General features: G+C 34.3%; 1 protein-coding gene across 3 annotated transcripts in view; it reads right to left on the bottom strand.

Annotated features, from left to right (window-relative positions):
• The window catches only part of EDIL3 (EGF like repeats and discoidin domains 3), a 438,162-nt gene that overhangs the window by 185,436 nt on the left and 229,956 nt on the right, over positions 1-22,770 (bottom strand). For all 3 annotated transcript variants that reach the window (XM_082623484.1, XM_082623486.1, XM_082623485.1), the window contains one exon: positions 13,226-13,339. In XM_082623484.1, the coding sequence (XP_082479610.1) occupies positions 13,226-13,339 (114 nt within the window). The remainder of the gene's footprint in view (positions 1-13,225; positions 13,340-22,770) is intronic.

Below are 22,770 nucleotides of genomic sequence, written 5' to 3'. Positions count from 1 at the left end.
TGATGCTAATTTAAATTCTAATGATGCTAACTTAGCATCATTTTATAGCTAGAGATCCATAAAAAAGGACTAGAGTGAACTGCCTACCTCAAGGTTTTCTACATCTTTATTTTTCTTCTCTCTCTCGCTCTTTATTTTCTCCCTACAATATACGAACTGCTTTCAATATTCACTTATAAGAAAGCCAATTATGATATAAGGCTTTATTCTCTGGTTAATGAAATGCCTCTGGCTAAATTTTGGAGGCAATTGTTTTCAATGTTAATATTTTCAAACAAGAAATTAGCATCTGGGTAAGTATCACAACATTAGTCTAATTTAGGATACAAAGGTTTGTGTATAATTTCCAAAAGTTGTATCATTACTTTATCAAGAACTTTGTGTTCTAACCCAGAATTGCTTTTGTAGTAGTTGTTAATTTTTGTTTTTCATAGCTTTATATTGTAGGTGCACAATAATCATTAGAAAAATAAACAGACACCAATTAAACATTCATGTGCAGATAAACTTGGATTTCCCCAGTATATTTCTCTTTTCTCCCATAATCACTTTATTGTAGATCCATGTTTCATTACCTGTGCCAACAGATTAAAAAGTAAATATGAAGAAAATAAATCTATTGACTATATTTACTCCACATACCTTACAATCATTTTAAAATTCAGTTTTAACTCCCATTTCTCATAAGCATGGCTATTTAATAACACTAATTATTAACTGAAACATGATTTTTACAGTATTTAACTGCTATCAATACTCTCTGGTTAGAGTAGAATACTAAAAGAAAAATTCATTTCAACCAGTAATAAAAACAGCCTGTAGACCATTTACTTGGCTTGCCAGCTCCTGGAACTTCAAAAACTGTATGTACTGTTATATTCTTGGGAGTATAGAGGCTGCTACTAGAATATAAAACAGTCATTCCTTTTTACTTATATGCTGTTAAACAGTGTAAGACCAAGCCCATAAAATTTTCCAATATTTTTCTTTTTTAAAATTCAGTTTAAATTTGGATTATATGTATCTAGTGGTCTGTTCATTATGTTTAAATAAGTGATAATCTGCTTCCCATTTTTATGTTAATATAGATGAAGGCATCTCTCCTTTCTCTCTCTCTCTCTCTCTCTCTCTAACATTTTTTTTTTCTCTCTCAAGAAATCTTAGCTACTCAACTGCCTGTGTTTGTCAAATGTCTAATCTATCCATGCAGGGAACTGAGGTGTTACAGAGACTAGGAAAGGAAGTACATTGAAGAAACAATGTCTCTTCTTGGAAAACCTTAGATCTGAAATGGGATTTGACCAACTAGACACATGTTAGACACACTCTAGAAAGAATAAAGTAACAATAAATACATGTTATAAGGGCAGTCTTTGGTAGTGTACTCTAACTGGTGGATTTAAATGGACTCTATTTCAGAACGAAAAGAAATTAAAATGCTAATTTTGTTTTCCAAGTGTTCTTTTTTAGTCATATATGTAACTTTGTAATCAGAAAAACAAAATGTTTAAAAAAACATTAAAGGGGTGCTCTCTTCGGCAGCACACATATTTAAAAAAATTAAAGGGTCATTCAAAACAAGTGAAATGTAAACAGTTTTTCAAGTTAGACCATCAGAGATGTTATCACCTGTTGCTAAGTGCACAGAGATACTCACTAGAAACTACCTGATAGATAATTGTGTCTAGAAAAAGATAATCTATTTTCTAATTAAGGTAGAGGTGTGTGTGTGTGTGTGTGTGTGTGTGCATGTGTGAGAGAGAAATGTTGTGTAATGATCTTATTGGTTTTGAATTATTCTGAACACATCTCTGTATTTGGGAAGGGTAATCGCTGGGCAAATACACTGGCTTCTATAGATGTGGTCTGACATAAATAATGGTAAAGTATTCATACAATGGGAAATACAAATGGACAGCGTGAATTTATGCATCATTTTTCTTCAGTATTAATCCATATTTTTATTTTATTGATTTAAAAATCATTACTTGCAGAGCTTAGCTTAGATATAAATGCTTGCTGGTAGTACATTTTTTGGAATGGTCATGTTACTTAAATTTCTGTTTTATTATTAATTTAATAGACTTTAGTGAGACAAAGCTCCCATTATTGTGTACCATTTTCTTAAGTACCATTAACATATCAATGATTTTAAGATGCATCCCAAATTCAGAGATGTTAGTATAAAGGCGTACATTTTAGAATTGTGGAAATGAGGAAGTGTATATGATAAATATTTATTTTTTCTTTTAGGGGTGCATGTTTTAATTTTTTTGGACAATTCTTTATTCCCATATTACTGGTATTAGGCAATTAGGTAATTCTACAATTGATACAGTTAAGCCAGAACTACACAATTCTCTCTTCCAGGTCATACTAGAAACCAAAATCTGAGGGCTTATTATCAGACTGGGAAAATGAAAAAATTTTTTTTCTTTTATATTGGCTTATCCATTTCATTGCACAGAATTTTATATATTACTGTGTAATATTTTCAGGCAACAGTGCCGTTATCCCCAGAATATAAAAAAAAATGTTTTACTTTTTATGACTAGACAAAACACCAGGACACAGTTAATACTTCTGTGAGGACTTTCGTAGTGTTCTGCATAATGAATGAACTCATTTAGGCTCCTATGATAAAATCCACCTGACTGATCAAAAGGTTAAATGTGTATAAAAAGCTGGTATTTTGCTATGCTAGGAAGAAGAGTTAAGAGACACTAAATGAATTGTTTTTCCTTCTCAGATACAATTGTAAGTTTATTGCATTTTTGTATTATAAGTAACCTTTTCATGTGCAATCCATAGCACTGTTTATTATTCATTAAAAGAAGCTACCCCAGGTAAAAATACTGTTGCAATTGAGGAATATTCAATAAATTGAAATTCATTATTCATGCAAAGAAGGAAAGAGAATTAAAAACAGGGAAAAGCAAAAATTCTATGAGAATCTATGTGACCTAGAAACAGGAATAAAGACATAACAAGAAAGCAAGACAGAGGCCCAAGTAGTATATAAGCCTTCTTTATAGTTTTGGTTCACATGTAGTCTTGAAAATAGCCCTCTTAATGAAATAAATTGAGTGGGTATGTTTTTCCTATAATCAAATAAAAAACGCCAGAAAAAGTACATCAGAGCAATATTTCAAATGTCTTAATGTCAATGACCTTGTGTTATATATTTTGATAGTTGTCTCAGCATCTAGCGTCATACTATTTTCATAGTCCTGTTGCAAAAGATCTAGGTTGTTAGATGTCCAGTCATTTCCACCTTTTTATTCCACTCCAGCCCTCACAGATCTGTGCAAATTTATCCTCCATAATGAAAGAAGTCCAAGTAAGTGACAGAATCACATGAGTCTTGGAAGCGTACACTGCTTAAAATAACTTTAGGTACCTGTAAACTATGAAATAAGAACTAAATTCGAAAATAGACTTAATTATGCATTTAGTGACAATACCCTGATGCTTTAAAACTGATGTGAACATCAACTAAAAATATAACTTAATAGATTGGTGCTTTTTTGTTTTCGCATGTGATGAGCAATCCACATTTACTTTGTACTTGATGCTGTGATTCTGGACCACTAGCAATTTTTGGTGAACTCATATACAAGTTGCATTCTTTTAAAGCAACTGTGTATATGTCACTGGCAACCCAAATAACTAAACTGATTATAGAATTTAACACAGATTATAATTGGTTTTGAGAAAATTAAAAAGGTCCTGGTAAAAGGCAGAATGTGCTCAACTTCAGACTGTAGCCCTTGGATGGAAGGGATATTATTTAGTTTATCTCTTTTCTCTCATCTTTTAAATATGGGTTAGTATCCATATCTAACTCAGAATACATCAATTCTCTATAGGGTTACACACTTTCTAAACCTGCATTGTTGGTGAGAAGCAGCCATGGGTTCAGTAAAAACTCAACCCTGCTATTAAAACACCTGTAAACACAGTGACAAAAATGTGGCTTCACAGTATCATTTTCTGCTATTTTGCTTATATTTTTTATACATGGAGCTAGAGAACAAAACTCAGAAGCAAGCCTAGAAATGGACATTCAATGAAAATGGATCATTAATAGCTTTTATTTCCAAAAGCTTCATCTATTTTATCCAGGAGGAAAAAATATCTTTTGAAACCAATAAGCCAATAACTCAGGATTCTGAACCATTTTTGCACTACGGATATTTCTATCAGTTTTGTAAAGCCTAGAGGCCCTTCTCAGCATAATGCTTTTTAGTTCATAAAATGAAATAAACAGAAGTACAAAGTAATTACCAAAATATTTTAAAATGTGTGATACAATAATACGTGTGCTCATCTATTAACACATTAAATAACAGAGGTAGTGGCAGGACTACTATAATTTCTTACAGTGAAAATGGTAAATGGTATTTTCAGCTATGTACAAGTATAATGTGGTATGAAAATATCTGTGATTTCTATTAGTGACAAAGTCATTGGTATTGCTAATGCAATGATTCATTGTTGCCTACGTTTGTAATAGATAGAAATTCTAAGTTTCAGGGAGCCATTAGTAAAAATAAACATATGATTTTTGTTTTCTCATCAAAAAACACAGACACTCTGAATTCTATCCACCCCCGAAGATCCTGTACCCTTGGTCAAAAACTCTGCATTAAGCACTTAAGGGGGTGGGACTGAGAACATCCTTTATATTAATCTCTGTAGGAAAGTGCTCATGTTTTGTTATACTGAAAACTATTAACAGTGGTAGAATCCAGGAATAATTCTAATGGGAAAGGAAAAGGCATTATTAAGTGACTGCTGAGTGGATATGAGACAACATTTATAAATGAAATAGTCATTTTATGGATATTCAAAAAGTTGTGCGTCTGCCTAGGTGTACCAAAAAAATATAAGGTGAATTTTATTTTGAACATACCACCACAAATATCCTCGGATTTCTTGGAGCTAAGAAGTGCGGTTTCAATTCTTCAGTGTTTTGTAGTTGGATAACAGTGCTGAGTATTCATAGGCTCCCTTATTATAACTAGAGTTATGTCCATTTTTCTTGTCAGAATAGTTTATTTTCTGTCCCTGCTCCTGTTTTCCTTGAATTTTAGTATTGAATTTACTGACTTTGCTCTGACTCTACTTCTTTTTATAGAACCATATTCCTCAAGTTCAATTTATTGATTTATTTTTTTGCGGTATGCGGGCCTCTCACTGTTGTGGCCTCTCCCGTTGCGGAGCACAGGCTCCGGACGCGCAGGCTCAGCGGCCATGGCTCACGGGCCCAGCCGCTCCGCGGCATGTGGGATCTTCCCGGACTGGGGCACGAACCCATGTCCCCTGCATTGGCAGGTGGACTCTCAACCACTCCGCCACCAGGGAAGCCCTCAATTTATTTTTAAGTTGGATACTTTATGTGTCCATTCCCTTTACAGCTCTAAAAAGAATGTGTATTAGTGACCAGATAAAGCTGGTCACTAAAAATATATTTTTAGGTCCTTGGCCACCTTAATGGCTCTTTGAGTTTTAAGATATGCTCAAAGTCCAGGGCACTATAATCTGGGAGGAGCGGTTTGTGGCTATTATTTCTTCCTCAGCACCTGATTGATCTGGGAGAGCTGCAATCTGGCATTCTCTTTACCACCCACCACAATTATTTAAGGACTAATAATGATTTCAGGATCCAAATTAAAAAGTCTTTTCTTAGGTATCCATTTCCTTGACCAGCTCCTGTTTTGGAAACACTATTTTCTTTGCCCTCTCTAAGTCTTGATTCTCAATATCTCTAATTACTCTTTTATTTTTTGTCCCTTTGCAGATAGGACTTCTTTATCTTAAATTCTATCTTTAGTAATCTTATATTTTTTATTCTTTTTAATATCTCCGTTGGCACTAACATTCAATCTTACCACTTCACCATTCTCATCTGATTCTTGAATCTGAGTCTTTGTTACCTCTGCTTCCCTGAGTTATGACCCGCATTTTAATAACTAGCTGTCCTAGCTTACCAGGATGTGCCAGTTGCACCTATAATTCAATAAGCCGATGCAGGAAAGAAATCTGTTGGGCCCTTCTCCTTCACGTGAAGAAGAATGCTTTGAAGATGAAACTCAAAACATGTACGAGGCTCTTTGTGTTACATGCTGCTGGAAGCTATCACTTCCAAGTCTGCTTATGTAGCTGACAACTGCAGCCAGGGGCATGCTGGGATTGGTGTCGCACTCAACTCAGCTCCTTGGGTGCCAGTAAAATTTTACTGCTACTATTTGAAACCCTTGGGATTTCAGGAAATCCTGGAAAACTGTGCACATTTGGTAAAAGATCAGAAATCATCTATGTTCTTTTCTTTCTCCTTTTTGAGAAAAGCATTATTTATCTCTGCTGTTCAGTGACTCTGATAAAAGCAGAAATCACAGTGATTTGTGCTTGTAATTTCCCCATTATGAAACCACGATTTCAGCCTCACTTTGATATTCAGACCCAAAATTTCACCTAAGTACCCAAAAATGCCATGGCAACACATGTAAAGAATAATGACTAGCCCACAAATTACATTTTAACCATGTTTCAACTTTCAAGTCCTAGGATGACTTCTTTTCTAGCAGTTTCCTTATAGAGAGATTTTTGGTATTCTATAGTGTAATATTTTATTTGAGTTCTACCTTTATTTTTTTGTCAAGGGTGAGGATGGGGTGATGGTTGAAAAGATTGATATTTACAGTCTGAGAAAAACACATTTCTCAATCATACACTACCATTCTAAATGTTATGAAGATGAAATCAAGTTATACTGTTCCCAAATTCTCCTGATCTCTGCATACTTTATCTTATTTGGTTTCTGAGATAGGATATATTAAAATGAGTTTTAGCCTGGAGAATAAATGCAAAACTAAATTTTAATCCCTGGACATATGCAGGTTAGTGCATAATGGGAATGTTAACATAATTTGAAAAACAAGAAGGTCTTACTGAATGTTTCAGTAATTATTTGTAATCAAATACAAAATACAGTTAATAAGAATCTGATTCAATTTGTTAGATGTATTTAGTACGTCCTAGGGGGTCTATTTGAGCATTCTGCAGATATTTTTTCTGTCTTTACTTTTAGATTATCACTTTAACGTACAGCAGGTGAACTTTCAAAGTGTGATATGTCTGAACAAAACTGTTGGGCAACATTTGGAAAAATATATCCAGAGGCAACTGATTGAAGAAGGAACTTCCATGTAAGACACAGAAAATCCAATTCAGTTTTGTCATTGAGTCAATTTTTTGTGTTTATTGTTGCAAAGACTTCATCCTGCAGTAATGTTGGAATCACTTCTTTCCTTGAGGGCTACTGATATTCTTGCACAGTATTCTGGTTTTTTTGTACTTATTGTCATGTCTTTAAAAAGAATGTGAGAAATTAAGTTAAAATAATTATCTATACTCAAGTATTTATAGTTATGGTTATTTCCACTTATATCTCTATATATTTATGGGTAGGTTTTTAAATATTGTGTATCTTGGATTAACATTATACAATTAATCCTGAATATAAAACTTTCATCAACCCATAGTCGATTTCTTTCTTTCTTTTTTTTATGTTCACAAAAGATGACAGCCTGAGGTAAGCTGTCCTTCTCCTGTCCTATTGGAGTTCTGGATTAATTCCTATCCTATGTATTCAAGGAAAGTAATCTTACATTGATATTAGACAATGCATTCAAAGACAAAAATTGTTGCAAATCACCATTTCAAAATTCTAAAACAGCGCAGTTATTTTTTATCTGGAAAAAAACTAGAATTAGCATTAATGATTATTTTTCTTTGTTTTTTTATTTCTTGTTACACTTGTAAAAGTTAAAGTCTATTTTGGTGCTTTAAAAATCCCTTGTAGATACATAAAAAGATAGTTTGTGAGATGGATTGTTAGTATATAAATATGCTTGCCATCAACTAGTCTTGACCCCATATTGTCAAAGCCTAAAAGGTAAGTAATCATTTTAAAAACCTCACCATATGATTATCATACAGCAATCAGAGCTCATCCACTTAATATTAAGATTCTTAAGGACAAAGGGTCTGTTTATCCTTGAGCATATTGTCCTTCCTGTAAAATTTTCATCTCCATAGCCTGCCCTCTGTTTGGTACCTACTATATGTGCTTCTGGCCTCAGTTCAAATGTTACTTCCTTAAACTCCCCAAAACAGAACAGGAACCCCTGTCATGGCTCTCTCTTCTTTTCATTCATGGTACTTATCATGTTTTGTAATTATACATTATGTAATTCCTGTTTTTCTCTCCCACTAATCTCTATACTCCATGAGAATAGGAACTGAATTTAACTGCCATTGTTGCCCCAGCTCTAAGGAGTGGCTAGTGTTGGATCCAATTTGGTGAATGAATTAATGTTCTGAAAATTCTGTACATAGTTAAGAAAAACTCAATAAATATTTGTGGCTAGTTTATTTATTGAACACATAATTATATACATTCAGTATGTTTTAATACTGGACTTAACACAATTTTCTCATTAAATTTATGTGTCTTAATTCTAATCTTTACTTCCTCATAAACACCTTTTATTTTTAAAACTCTTAATTTAAACAGAATCTCTTATATTTTGCTTTTGGATCTATGTCATAGCTGGATATAGCAGATTAGGAATTTAGTGTTAGATAGGATAAAACTATAATCTCTGACCATCTATATTAGATAAGAAAATACTGAAATTATTTTTCCACTGTTAGTTCCTGTTCATCATTCACTAAAGTACTTGATCAAATAACAGTGACAGTTTACAATAATTGTAAACATGAAAACATAAAGAAATGAACTTAGGTGTTTGTGGTTCAGAAGTATGTTATGATGTCATATTTTTCAAAAACTAAAGCAACTCCTATCTCCTATAATGGTTTTGGTTGAATTAACAATATTTGTTTATTAAAAATTATGTTAATACCACTGGATTTCCTAAATTTATGTACTTGTAAAACATGGTATGCAAGGCATTAAAACTGACTTCTACATATTTTGTTCTCAATACACACAGTTAGTTACTAAAGATAGGCAGTTGTTTAAAAATTTTAAATTTCACAAAATTATAACAAAAGAAAAAGGGGGCTAAACTAGATTTAACTTTTTAGATAACTCAAAATCCTTGTGTCTACTTATTTATTTATGCAATTATTTGTTTTACAAAATGTATTGACCTAGGTATTTTACTAAATGGTTGATATATAGGTTTCTCATTCCAGTTCATCAGCATTGTCCTTTCAAGCTGTTTATGAAAATGGCTATCTGAACACCTGAACTTATATCATTTAAAAGTGACAAAGGAATATAAATTAGAACTTAAATTAGAAGAGTATCTGTAATACTGTAATAGATATTATGGAAACATCTAAAGGATTTTCACGTATCAATCAAAAGTAACTTCAATTAAAATAAAAAATAATCAAACTTAAATCCCCTGTAATGAAAAATGAAGAATAAAACTAAAAAATAACTGAGATTTCTCAGAGTCAATGATAAGTTGTATGAACCGTATATGGAAATCTAAACTGAAATTATATAAATCAGATGTATTATTGCCTTAACTCACCTGTAAATATTTATTAGGAAATAATTAGTGTGAAAATTACAGGCAGATCCTTTGCCAAGTATTAAAACATTTGTTGTTAACATCTGGAATAATTATATTGTTACTGAAAGTGTTTAATAGGTGATTGGTGCATGTAATAATTATTACCACATAGGCATTGTGTTATAATAGATAGGGTTAAATATAAATTTTTTCCTTACAAAGTAAAAGTACTTAATAGCTATATTAATTAAAGATATACATTATAAATAAAGAAGTCACATAATTAAAAAAATAATATTAAAGTAGCATCTCAGCATAAACATCTTACCTTTAATGGTTTAACTGAAAATGAATAAATATACTTAGGTTTTTAAAATGTAGAATATCATTAATATTAAAAGTATTTCATTTAATTACACTGATAAAGGTAGTAATAATAAATTGATTAAAATTGAAGGTACGGTAAATATGAGAAAAATGCAGAGAAAAGGTTAAGATCTGAGAAAAACAAATCTTTTGATGATAAGTAGACAGATATCAAGATCAGTCTGTCTACACCCTGAAAAAAGCAACCTCCAAAATTACCACTTTTATATTTTTAAGGCTCATTAGTAGTAGTAGTTGGTCAGATCATAGCATTCATATGTCTGTTGATTATTTGAAATGAGTGAGAAATAAATAAGTGATCTCAGATAAACTATCAAGATGTCCACATGTAGAAATGGCGTAAAATGAGAAACAGATCCCTGTCTACCTCTCTTATTTCAAATCCATTTGCATAACCCCATTGCAAAATATACTAAAACTTAATTAACCCATCAGTACAAAAAAGAAAGAAGTGGTACCAGTGAGGCAAATATAAGTGCAGCAGCCTCAAATTAGGCTGACAGCTTGAATGTGAACACAAGGAAAACGACACTTCGGTATGGGTGTCCTCTAACCCCCCAGCAGTTAGTCTCCATCATTCTTCTTTCCCTCTCTCACATGAAATATCTGCTGAAACAAATGGCTTCTCTCCCATTATTGCAGGTGTAAGTTGACCTAGTGGACCCCTGTGGGAGGGCATACAAAGCCTGAAGAAAGTTCATCCACCTTACTTCAGAGTGGAAGTACGTGAATTGGTTATAATCTATGTAATGTCAACTCCTAAGATCCTAAACTCAATCAGCTGGGAGCTAGCATTACCTGTAACCTGCAGGTGCTTCTATATGCCATGTAGTGAGTGAATGTTCTACGTTCTCAATGCATATCACTAAATCATCATTGTGGCAAGATGCACTTTCTTACTGTGGATTTTCTAAACATTCTAAAATGCCACAAAAAATAAAGCAAAACCATAGCCTCAGAAACCTAGACAATGGGAACAATCAGAATCCTGAATTTATTATATACTCTTATAAATCAATTCAATAGAAACAAATACCCCAAGAGGAACATATTTTAGATTGTACCTTAGATGACCTGTTCCAATATCTGTCAGGGCACAGAGATGAACAGAGGGAACAGTAGAATGTCAGAGCATACGATAGGTTAAGGGAGGCACCTCACTATCACATGCATGTTCAGAGAGCAGTCTGGTCTGGATTTACATATAAATATTTTACAAATATAAAACCAAGTCAGAGAAAAACAAAGAATTTCATTAAACGCAACAGGAAAGCCACTAGATGCGAACTTATGGCCATTAAGTTCAAAGTCTATTTCAATACATCCTTCCTAACCTATCAGGTTTCTTTCTTTTCAAGGGTATTTTCAGATGTGGTGACCTCAGTAAAATCTCTGATGGAGGGATGAATAGGCTTAGTCATTGGTTTCAATTTCTAGCTCACATCAAGGTCTCCTTCCATTTTCAATAGGTAGGAAACCAACTGGCTGTCTAGTTGCTCCTTGGTCAGTACAGGGGGCAAAGGCTGACTAGGCAGCCATATTCAGGTCCCTTGAACCAAAAGAAAAAAGATGCAAGAGCTGGGCCTGGGTGGGTCAAGGACCAGTTGAAACTGAATTTAAGTTAACTTAGTGGGCGGTCAGTTAAATGATTTATAGGAAGGTTGCTAGGTTTGTTGACTGGGTGGCTATTGGTCATCCAGTTGTATGATCAACCTGCTTACTCATACTGTCCTTTCCTTCCATTCATCCATGCCAGAAGCTTCCTTTATTAACTCATGCTCCATGTCCTTCTCCAATTATTATTAAGCTTAGAAATATTTTCCCCCATCCAAGGTATTTCTTTGATATTCACAATTTCATTATTATTATTATTATTTTTTTGCGGTATGCGGGGGCTCTCACTGTTGTGGCCTCTCCTGTTGTGGAGCACAGGCTCCAGAAGCGCAGGCTCAGTGGCCATGGCTCAGGGGCCCAGCCGCTCCGCAGCATGTGGGATCTTCCCGGACCGGGGCATGAACCCGTGTCCCCTGCATCGGCAGGCGGACTCTCAACCACTGTGCCACCAGGGAAACCCTTCAATTTCATTATTTTAATGAAGTTTTTCAGGACTAGGGTAATGAGAATCTCCAGATCATCATTTTGTTTATATACATAACCCAAATAAATTCTTCAATAATTTTCCTTGTTTTATTTTATAAATTACCATTGTCAAGGAGGAAGAAAGAGAGGGAAAGTGAGAAATAAAATTGTTACTCTGGCTAAAAAGAGTGAGTGAGTGTGTGTGTGTGTGTGTGTGTGTGTAAGAGACAGTGGAGGTGAAGGGTGCTTTCAAGTTTATCTTGTTCAGCTCTATCCAAAGAGATATCATTCTTGGTTTAGAGGAAAATACACTGAATTGGGAATCACAAGACCTGATTCTAGATTCCTTCCAGTCCTGGTTCTGTCACTAACTGTGAGAACCCGGCAAACCACATAGCCTATGTGTCTCATTTCTATGTCTGAATTCTTATCTGCATTTGCCCTTTGAATTTGCATAATGTTATGATGCTCTAATAGCATTATATACATCAAAGTAGTAGCACTATGAAGTTTCTATAAGTGCCCAACAATTATTAAGCTACATGACTACTGTTCTTGTTAGCATGAATTTGTGCCCAATTCCAGTCTCCTCTCACTGACTATAATCCTGTTACTACCTCTCCCTAGGTTTCTTATTTGTTTTGGAGAAGGTGGGGTGCTTTGTGCTTGTTTGTGAACACTTCAGGCAAATTATTATCCTATAATTTGATCCACCATCTCAAGACCCTACTGTCTTAGGCTTTCAAGAAGACAAATAAATAGCATGTAAAACTCTTACTGATGTGTTGGCCAGTTTAACATGAACCCACATTAATCTCTACCTTTTATTTGTGACAAAGTTTACCTGGTTAGAATGCTCTGAATTTAATGTTTGAAACAGAGTAACCACTCCAGGAGAAAATTAGGTCATATGCACAACTCAAAAGCCAAAATGTGATTCATGGGAGAGATGCACTTGGGTCTCTGAGGAACTGTTGACCTCCTTTGAGACCACAAGGCAACCAGTCTTATGCCTACCATGCTCCAAGTGAGACACATCCTGGAGGATAGATGCACATTAATAACATTAACAATAACAAATATGAAATGTGTCATTTCAATACATTATGAAATCTGGAAACAAATTATTATTGATTTTGGCCCAGATTCCATAATAAATGGAGGCTATGCAAATAAAGGTTTATATATATATGAATACTTACTGTATTGACAATTTCTTCCCATGAATTCTCCTGGGCACTCACAGGAATAGTTAGCAACAAGGTCTGTGCATATTCCACCATTTTTGCAAGGCTCAGCTTCACATTCATTGATATCTGAGGAAAATAGAGAGAAGAGAATTATTGGTGAAAAACTGATCAGTTATTAGAAGGTTTTAGGCGTTTCAAATAAAACAAAGTCTAAATAATGCTGTGTGTGTATGTCTCTAGTCAATAATATAAATGGTGCCTACAATCGACAGTTTATTAGCAATCAAATTAAATCCAGTTCAAATGGAATTGAGAATCCAAATCCAGCAGAACTAAACCACTCTCCTATCCTGAAAATAAATATGAATAGTTTGAGGAAATATTCAGCGTATCCTTAGAATTAAATCAAACAAATTAACCCTGATAGAGAAATGAATTGGTATCACAAGATCTAGAAACCTCCTCAGCAGCAACCACTGCCAATTAACACTGTCTCATTTCATCTTAATTCATTAAAATTCTAACTGACAGAGATGTTTTAGTTTCTAAATAGTTCACCTTTGATGAATGTGACGAGAAGTAAATTGGAGTTAATAGCTAAATCTTGTTATATGCAAAGTATAATAAATATAAATGATGATCACCTCCTAATCTCGTTCAAGGGTTTCTAAAGTTAGGAGGGCTAAAGGGACTTACCTTTTATATATCATTATTATACCTGATGCAAAATCATACAAAATATAAAACATTTAGCAAATTATACTAATTTCCATGCTAATTTTGGACAACAAATGGGATTTTGAATGAAAAAGAATTAAAGACTAATTCAGTCAAATATCAATCACTGATATTTACACATCATTTCATCTAAGCTCAGCACCAAGCTAGGTTCTGTGGGAGCTAGTAAAGTAATTGGAGGACATGCACTCTCCCCATCACTTTCCCTTCCTATCATCTATCTCAATTGAAATCCTGCTCTGCTCTTATTCCCACAACTCCTTCTTACATATCTAAGTGGTGTTACTTAGGGACTGTCTGTTTATGTGCCTTTCACCCTTTCACCTAGTCAATCTGTGAAGTTTACAAATGCAGCACCTGTCCTGCACTGTTCTTTGTACCTCCACAAATGCCACACTCTATCTGGAAAACCACTAGTGCCCAAAAAATGTTTCTTGATAACACTTATAACAAAATAGTGGTGCAAACAATCTGAAAAAAATTATTTCAGATGTGTAATGTGCCTTCGGATACACTACAACGTATCAAAAGTTATTCTAAAGTCCTGGGTTTTCATAGTGCTTTAAACAGTATGATCATTAAACTACCCCCTCAATATCAAACAAGGACAAAATACTAGAAAACCTCTATTTTGCCCTTTCCTTTAACTTCTTTCTTATAAACAGCATCTCCTCCTGGAAGCAGATTTGGTCATCCTTTCATTCTAAGTTTATGGCAAAGTTTGGTCTAAACTTCTTTAGGCAGGTGACCACTTTCTCTGAAAAAACCATCCCTTTTGGTTTCTGGTCAAGTGGTACAGTTTGAGAGTAGAGACAATTCATGACTGTGTTCAAACAGAATCTGAATAATTTGATTTTATAATATCAAATAATAGGATAAAATCAGAATCTGACCATCTCTAAAAAACAGCTGTGTACTATAAAATATAATAGACTCACAAATATTTGACACTAAAACTCTTAAGCAAGAAGGAAGGAAGGGAGGAAGGAAGGAAGGAAGGAGGGAAAGGAGGGAAGGAAGAATATGTCACTTATTCATTTTCTCATTAACAAAAATTCACTTTTTATTTATATTGGACTAACATGCAAAATATTTTCGTTAAACTTTGAAAATAGCACAAAAGTCACTGTGCTATTTATTTTCTTACCAGATGAATGTCAGGAAATGGCAATGACTGGTTACTTTGGAACATGCTTAATATGTCTTTCCCTGTATCATATCTACTACAATTTGTTTTAGGTGAGATATGTCAGAGCCTGACAAGAAGTTAAATCTTCATGTCTTAAAGAATGCATTGCCTTATTTTGTAAAGTTAGACATAAAAAGCTACTCTTTTATATACTTACAGGGAGGAAACTGAGAATTAATTAATGTCTGAAAAAGAGCACATAAGGGAAATAAAATTTGATCTTGGATTTGAAGGAAAGTTTTAATTAGGATTAATAAAAACAGGATGAAGAGGGTATTGTATTTCCAAGCAGGGATTCAGAATAAGTCACAACTTTGAAGAGAAATGTTCATGGTGTGATGGTGTGTTCAAGTACACAAATAGCAGTTTGTCTGGAGGACAGAGTGGGAAGGGGGTGCTGGGAACCAAGTCTGAGGATGTAGATAGGGACCAGATTACCATGAACTCTTAGTGCCAGCTGAGGGAACTGGCCATTCTCTTTTGGCACTGAAGCCTTGGAGCCAGCTGGGAGGGTATCCTCTATACCCTTGTACCCTAGAAAGATTTAGAAAAGCCATATGTGGGATGGACTTAAATAAATGAAAGGAGGCTGGACAGAGACCCACCCAGGATTTGATGCTAAGAGGTACAACATATGTTTTAATTCTCAGGTAAGAGAATTACCTTACCTGAAGATTTCTTTTTTATATTGACCTATGTCATGAGTAAAATCAAACCCAGCTCTTGCTACTTTGAAATGTTAATAGAAGGAAGTTTTCATAGTTGATGATGTGAGAACAATCAAGAGTCATTATATGTACTATTAAGGATATGCAGTTACCGTTGTTCTTTGCTTCCTCATTTCTTCTAAGTTTTTACACGATAAGTAGTACTTAACACATGAGAATGTGAATTTAATTGAGACTAATCGATCTTTGAACTTCTATCTATTTGTTCATCAGACCAGGTCTACAATAATCAACAATGGAAGTTAAAATTAAGAACATTTGTTTCTAAAAATACAGTTACACATTTACCCAGAGGTTAACATCAGGTGGAATGAACTGGAATTGCATTTGCTGAAATGAAAATGCTTTCTAGCCATACTTAGTTTGTGATTAAAAAAAAAAATGATCCTTTACTGTTTGTGCATTTTTTTAAACCAAAAAACTACCTTGATCTAAATTCATAAAAATAAAAACATTATATTAAATGAGTTACATACTTTAATATAGTAGCAAATAAGTAAAACATTTCTGCCTATGTACACATCTAGTAACATGTAGGCTCAGATAACAGATGCAAATTACACAGAAGCCTTTATATATCAGTATAATGCAAGAGTTCTTTCAGCGGTGAAGGCTATTTGCACTGTGATTAACACTGCAAGCAATCTAAATGGAAACAGACCTCAATTGGAACAAATCATGTTTAATTAAAGACTAGATATAAATACTCACAGAATATAATGAAATGAAAGTTAAACTTCTTTGTAATAAATCACATACATATTTCTCTGTCACAGATCATGACATTATTATTTCCAGAAAAGAGTCCTCATTTATTCCAAATATACTGGGATATAATAAATTATTTTATAACTAAGAAAAATTTGACATAGCAGTTCCATACAAAATAGGAATTTCCATATTTAGTCACTTTTATAGTTCATTTATAATAATAACAGCTATCATTTTTTGAGGATTTTAGTTCTATGACTGCTTCCTGAGAATTGTTTTTAAAAAATAACATCATTCAAAGCTAGATTTTATAATTAAGACACCCAGCTGAGTCCTGATTCCTTCCTCTGAAAACATAAATCTTTGCTGTCCACCCTCTAGCTGACTGAAGCACAGTGGTAGGAGCTGAGCATGATTTCCAGATACAAACTCGTGATGTGTATATATGTGTGTGTGTGTGTGTGTGTGAAGGAATTAAAAAGCAAAGTGAAGCAAAGCAAAGCAAAGCGAAGCAAAACAAAGCAAAGCAAAGCAAAGGAGGGAAGGAAGGAGAGGAAGAGATGAGAGAGTAAATAGTTGGTCACAACAGCATGCATATCTTTGAAACAAAAGGTACTCTAAAAGGATGTCCAGACACTTTTTCTGTTGTAAATACTTACATAGATTCATTCATATTATATGCATAATTTAATCTCTTTATCTTTACCATTATTTTGCCCTTAGCCCACCTTATACAGATTTGGGAAGGTGTGCTGTAGTCTTCCCTCTTACGCTTGCCTTTTTACTAACAGAAATAATGTCAACCCATGCACCCTCTGGAGATGTCACTGTGAGAAGCCTCCTCTAGTAATTGAAAAACACATATATTCATTAAGATCATTCTGAGTACTCCTGAACTTATACACATGTGCATCATGAGAAGTGCTCAGTTACTCCTAGTCTTTTTTTCTGGATCTTTGTCAGACCCATCACTGTGCAAATTACAGCCCCAAAGCCCATGAAACGGACTTTGGAGTGGTAGGCTGTCAAAGAGTTTTTGAAAATCAAAATTATATTTGCTAGTTCCTTTATCAGTGCCTTCAAAAAACAGTGGCTTCTCTGGGCATGATTTCTTGACACAGAAATGATGTTGTTTCTTTTCAGATCATTATATTTAAATATTCAGACATCCCATTCTTCATTATAGACTCCACTAGCTGGTCAGAGAGGAAATGGAGATTTGCGGAGTCTAATTGCTAGGGCATCCTGTGGAAACTTTCAAAATTAATTAATTAACTAAATAACTAATTAATTAATTACTTTTCAAACTGGCTCCCATTTGTAATCTGCAGAACAGGAATGATTGCACATTGCACTCTTGGGCCATCAGTGTCCCAATTTACCCTTGAGTCTCTCTAGAACTCCTGAGATGGATGCCAATTGGCCCCAGTAGTTCAACTACATTTACTTTGCCAACTTGGCCTAGAATATTTTGAATATTGACCACCATTTAGACTAGGACATCCAATCCTTTTTAGGACAGAAATCCATGTAAACTCCTCTTGAGTGGAGGAAAAAAGACAACTTAATTCACTTGTGAAACTACCGCCTTTTGATTCCCAAGTATATCCAGGTCCCATGAGCATCAAGAAAGGAACAACTGATTCTCAGGCTGAGCACCCCTGTTTTGATATATTAAAAGGACACCATTACTAAGCCCTTTTTTTTCTTTGCAAAGATATAATTCCTTGGCTTCCTTATTCCCTTCCCTTGGACTGTCTTTCCTCCTGAAATATTGTTATTGACTGTTAAATAGCCTGCAAGGGCTTATTTTCAAGAGTCTGCTATTTTTGACCCTTTGTAACCCATCTTCCCTGGGCTCCCCATTAGCTATTAAATATTCTCCAGACTTCCTGTGAGTGATTGCCTTTTAAAATTTAACCTTTTATATTTTTTCTTACCTAAAGTCAATGGTTTTTCAATTTCTCTTTTAAGGCTGAATAAATTACGATGAATTTCTAGCAATTCTGTCCTCCCACTCAGGTATTGAATTTAATTATGTCATAATCAGAACTATCTACAGGATTTCCCAATCATTTTGGGGGCAAGTCAGTATATTTTTAATCTTGTGTGCTTGAACTCTGTTTTGATCTGGCTTTTTGCTATATTGCTACTAATTTATTTTAAAGTAGAAAATTAAAATGAGCATTCTTCGATGAGAACATACCACAGGGAAACTTTTTATAATAATTTACTGATAACCTTTATTTACCAAGAACAATAGTGCAAAAAAATATCCAAGAGGTATTTAACCATCACCGCTTACTAACAAAGATAATACTCTATGCTCATCTGTATCCTGGCATCCTCACATTTATTTTGAGATCTCAATTCTAATGCAAGAAACTTTGTTATTGGTACCCAGGTAGAGCCCAGTTCTCTAGGATGTCTCCATTTAAAATTATTTCAGTAAGGCTTTAGTTGTCTTAATTAGATATTTGGCCAGCAAGATAAGACAGCTATTCGAAGATATTTATAAAGCCAAAACCAGGGAAGATAGAAGAAGGGTTCGGGGAGGGATAGTCAAGAAGGTGATATAACTCAAATATTTGAGGCCTTGAAGAAATCCATAAATAAAAGCTACATGAAAAAACACAGTAGAAGCCAAAATGAACCAATGCCTCTGGTAAAATTTTTACCAAAAAGCAAACAATTGCAAAGAACATTACCTTAGGGGTATGCAGCATAGTAACTTGATCTGCAATAAATATTCATTGATTGGTAAGAAAACTGAGAATATAAGAGACCTGGGGAATCATCACCTGTACTGTGACAGTGAGTTCCTTGATTTGGGCAGATGTACCTGCCTACTTCTAAAGGGGTTCTATTAAGGAGAATGGATTTAGAACAATGCTCCTTTTAAAAGTTAGGACCTTTAAAATATACCAATGCAAAGCCTCCACACCAGAGATTCTAATTTAAATGCACTTGGGTGGAATGAAGGCATAAATATTGTTTTACAGGAGTCCAGGTAGCCAGGGTTGACAAACACTGCATAGAACCTCTGTGTATGAAGTCCATCTATCCATCCACCCATCCTTAGTTCTCTGCTAGGTTCTAAGAATGCAAAGATTAATATATCATGGACCCTTACTTTTCTTAAGGCTCTTATAGTACAGCAGACAGACGAGGAAATAATCAGTTACAGTACAAAGTGACATGTGCTCTAATGAATGAATGCAGTTTCTCAGAGACTTCAAACAGCAATAACTAAATTAGTCTAGCAGGCTAGAGAATGTTGAATTTTAGAGGTGTCTATCTGACTGTAGAAATTGCTTCTGAGTTATGTCAAGTTATAACTAATTACTCTGTAAAGTTATTTTTCTAAATTAATATGCATCTCATTATTCTACATATCCGAGAGTGATTCCTCAGTGTCCCATAGTTCTGTGCTCCAAGTATAAAACTCATATATTTCCTTTTATTATGTATGTTATAATTTATATATTTTTGTATATTCATAATGCTTTATCCAAAATCAATCACTCTATACTGTCAAATGCATGTTAAATTAGTTTGCTTGCAGTTCTCTCTAGTTTTAATGGTCAATACTAAAGATCAACAATTTTGGATTTTTCTATAGTGAGTTATCAGAAATCCATAACTGGTTAAAATGAGATGGGATTCACATGGGAAGCATATCTATGATTCACATGGTTGCTTTCACACACCCATTCACTCACTCATTCATTCATTAAAACTTTGATGAGCACCTTCCATGAATCAGGCTCTAAAATACTGAATATATGATTGGATACATCAGTGAACAGGGATAGTTGCAACTGTTCTAAGAGGTCTCACCTTCTATAATTGGAACATAAAAGGACACAATGTTTTCAGAGAGAACTGAGCCCTTTTAAAAGTCTGGATATGCACAGGGACTATGTGGAACTACTAGGGATGGTGGTTACTAGGTAGTCTGGGACCAGATTTTTATGGCTTTACAAATCAAATTAAGGAGTTTGAACTTTAGTCCTTGGACACTGAGAAGTTAATAGAGAATTCAAGAAGTGTGGAAAGGGGGCATGGGATTGAATAGATCTGTGGTTTAGAAAGATCATTCACTCTAGGATTTCATTACTGGTAACATTTGGAAAAATAATTCAAAGAGTTGGAAGGGCAATTTATGTTGAGTCTGCATCACTCAGACCATACATACAACATGATGACTACAGCATGTATATTTAAACATTTGACTTGGTTTGAAATGCATACAGACTTCCTAATATTTAGGGTTGCCAGATTCAGCAAATAGAAATACAAGATGCCCATGCAATATTTGGCTCATACTTTATAAAAGAAAAAATTTTATCTGCAATTCAAATTTACCTGGCCATCCTGTATTTTATTTGGGAATCCTACTTGAATAGTCAACTAGAATATGATTTCCCCATATTTTCTTTCTTTCCTTTTATATAAGCACTTTAATTTCAGCATATGGTCATGCTTTCCATTTTGTATATTCAGCAGACCCCAAGGAAAACTACCTGCAGTAGAAAATCTTTATTGACAAATGAGTCCTCCTCAGGCTTTTGCTCAAATTAAACTTCGTTTCTTGCAAAGCAGTTCATAATCTTTAGAGTTTACCTGTATGTAAGCTTCAATGTACTATTTATATAGTTATACTTGTATACATATCAATACTTCAGCTATGTAAGAGCCAAAGTAATCCATTTCTAAATAGACAAGCAGTTATGGATTTTAGGAATAAAATTATAAGAGATGCCCATTAAGCCAAAATCACTTAAGATTTTGAGAAAAATTACTAAGAGGAATAAAAGAACTGGGGGGAAATTTGCACTCTTATCAGCAAATTAATTCATAATGGTTTGGAATATATAGTATGCATGAAACTTACAGTAATCACTTATTTCACTTCATATGCAAGTTGTAAGTAGAAGGACAATACCTTTGAGATGTATTTTTTTTTATCAAGAGAGGCTTTTAAGGGAATAAATTAAAACTTACCACTCACCAGGTTGAATTATTTTTCTTTTCAATGACAGTAATTTTTTCAAAAAAACCCCACATAGACAGTAACTTATACTAAAAATGATGAGCCACTAAAAGCATACAAGCAATGCCACATTTAAATAACAGGCAAATTGGGCCTCCCTGGTGGCGCAGTGGTTGAGAGTCCGCCTGCCGATGCAGGGGATACGGGTTCGTGCCCCGGTCTGGGAGGATCCCATATGCTGCGGAGCGGCTGGGCCCGTGAGCCATGGCCGCTGAGCCTGCGCGTCCGGAGCCTGTGCTCCGCAACGGGAGAGGCCACAACAGTGAGAGGCCCGCGTACGGAAAAAAAAAAAAAAAAAAAAAAAAAAAATAAAATAAAATAAATAAATAAATAACAGGCAATGATACACAGTTACATTGCATATATACAGAAAAATAATTTCACTTAGTTCAGAATTGATTTCTTAAAAATAACTCTATAACATATTAAGTATGGACAAGCAGCTCATCAGGATGACAATTGATTGACAACAATTAGCACATTCACCCACTTGTATTATGAGCCAAACCTTGTTGTAAACATTTTGGATATATCATCACACCCTCTGAGCTACTATTATCATAACTGTTTTCCAGATGAGTGAATTGAGACATGGAAAATATAAATAATATGTCAGAGTCACACAGGTGGTGAAACTGAGATTAAAACCCAGATAATTTGTCTCAGGAATCTATGCTTTTCAGCAGTTAACTTTACCACCACTAGAAAATATGAATTCTCCTTCACCTTTACTTCATACTTGCCTTCAAGGTACCACTCTATGTGCTGAGGAGGACAAAGAAGCCAGAATACAGAGCCCTTGATCTCAAAATGTTTAAAATGTTCTAGTAATATTACTATTACTGCTCTAGGTCAAAGACTCCAGTCCTAAAATCTTAGTTTGGAACACTTTTCCCCCCTAATTCCTTTATTCCTTTTAGTATTTTTTCTCAAACTCTTAAGTAGTTTGGGCTTAATGTGCATCTGTTCTAATTTTATTCCTAAAAGCCATAACTGCTTGTCTGTTGAGAAATGGATGTCTTTGGCTCTTACATTCTTTTATACTTGACTTTTAACTTTACATTCTGATGAAAAGAATACATTTATTTTTGTTTCTTTCTTTATAGAGGACATGGATCTATTTTATACATGTCAG

The sequence above is a fragment of the Mesoplodon mirus genome (assembly GCF_964341445.2).
Source record: "Mesoplodon mirus genome assembly, chromosome: 5".
NCBI classification, from domain to species: Eukaryota; Metazoa; Chordata; class Mammalia; order Artiodactyla; family Ziphiidae; genus Mesoplodon; species Mesoplodon mirus.
The sequence above is the reverse complement of the archived record's forward strand: the minus strand, read 5'-3'. Positions and strand labels throughout refer to the sequence as shown.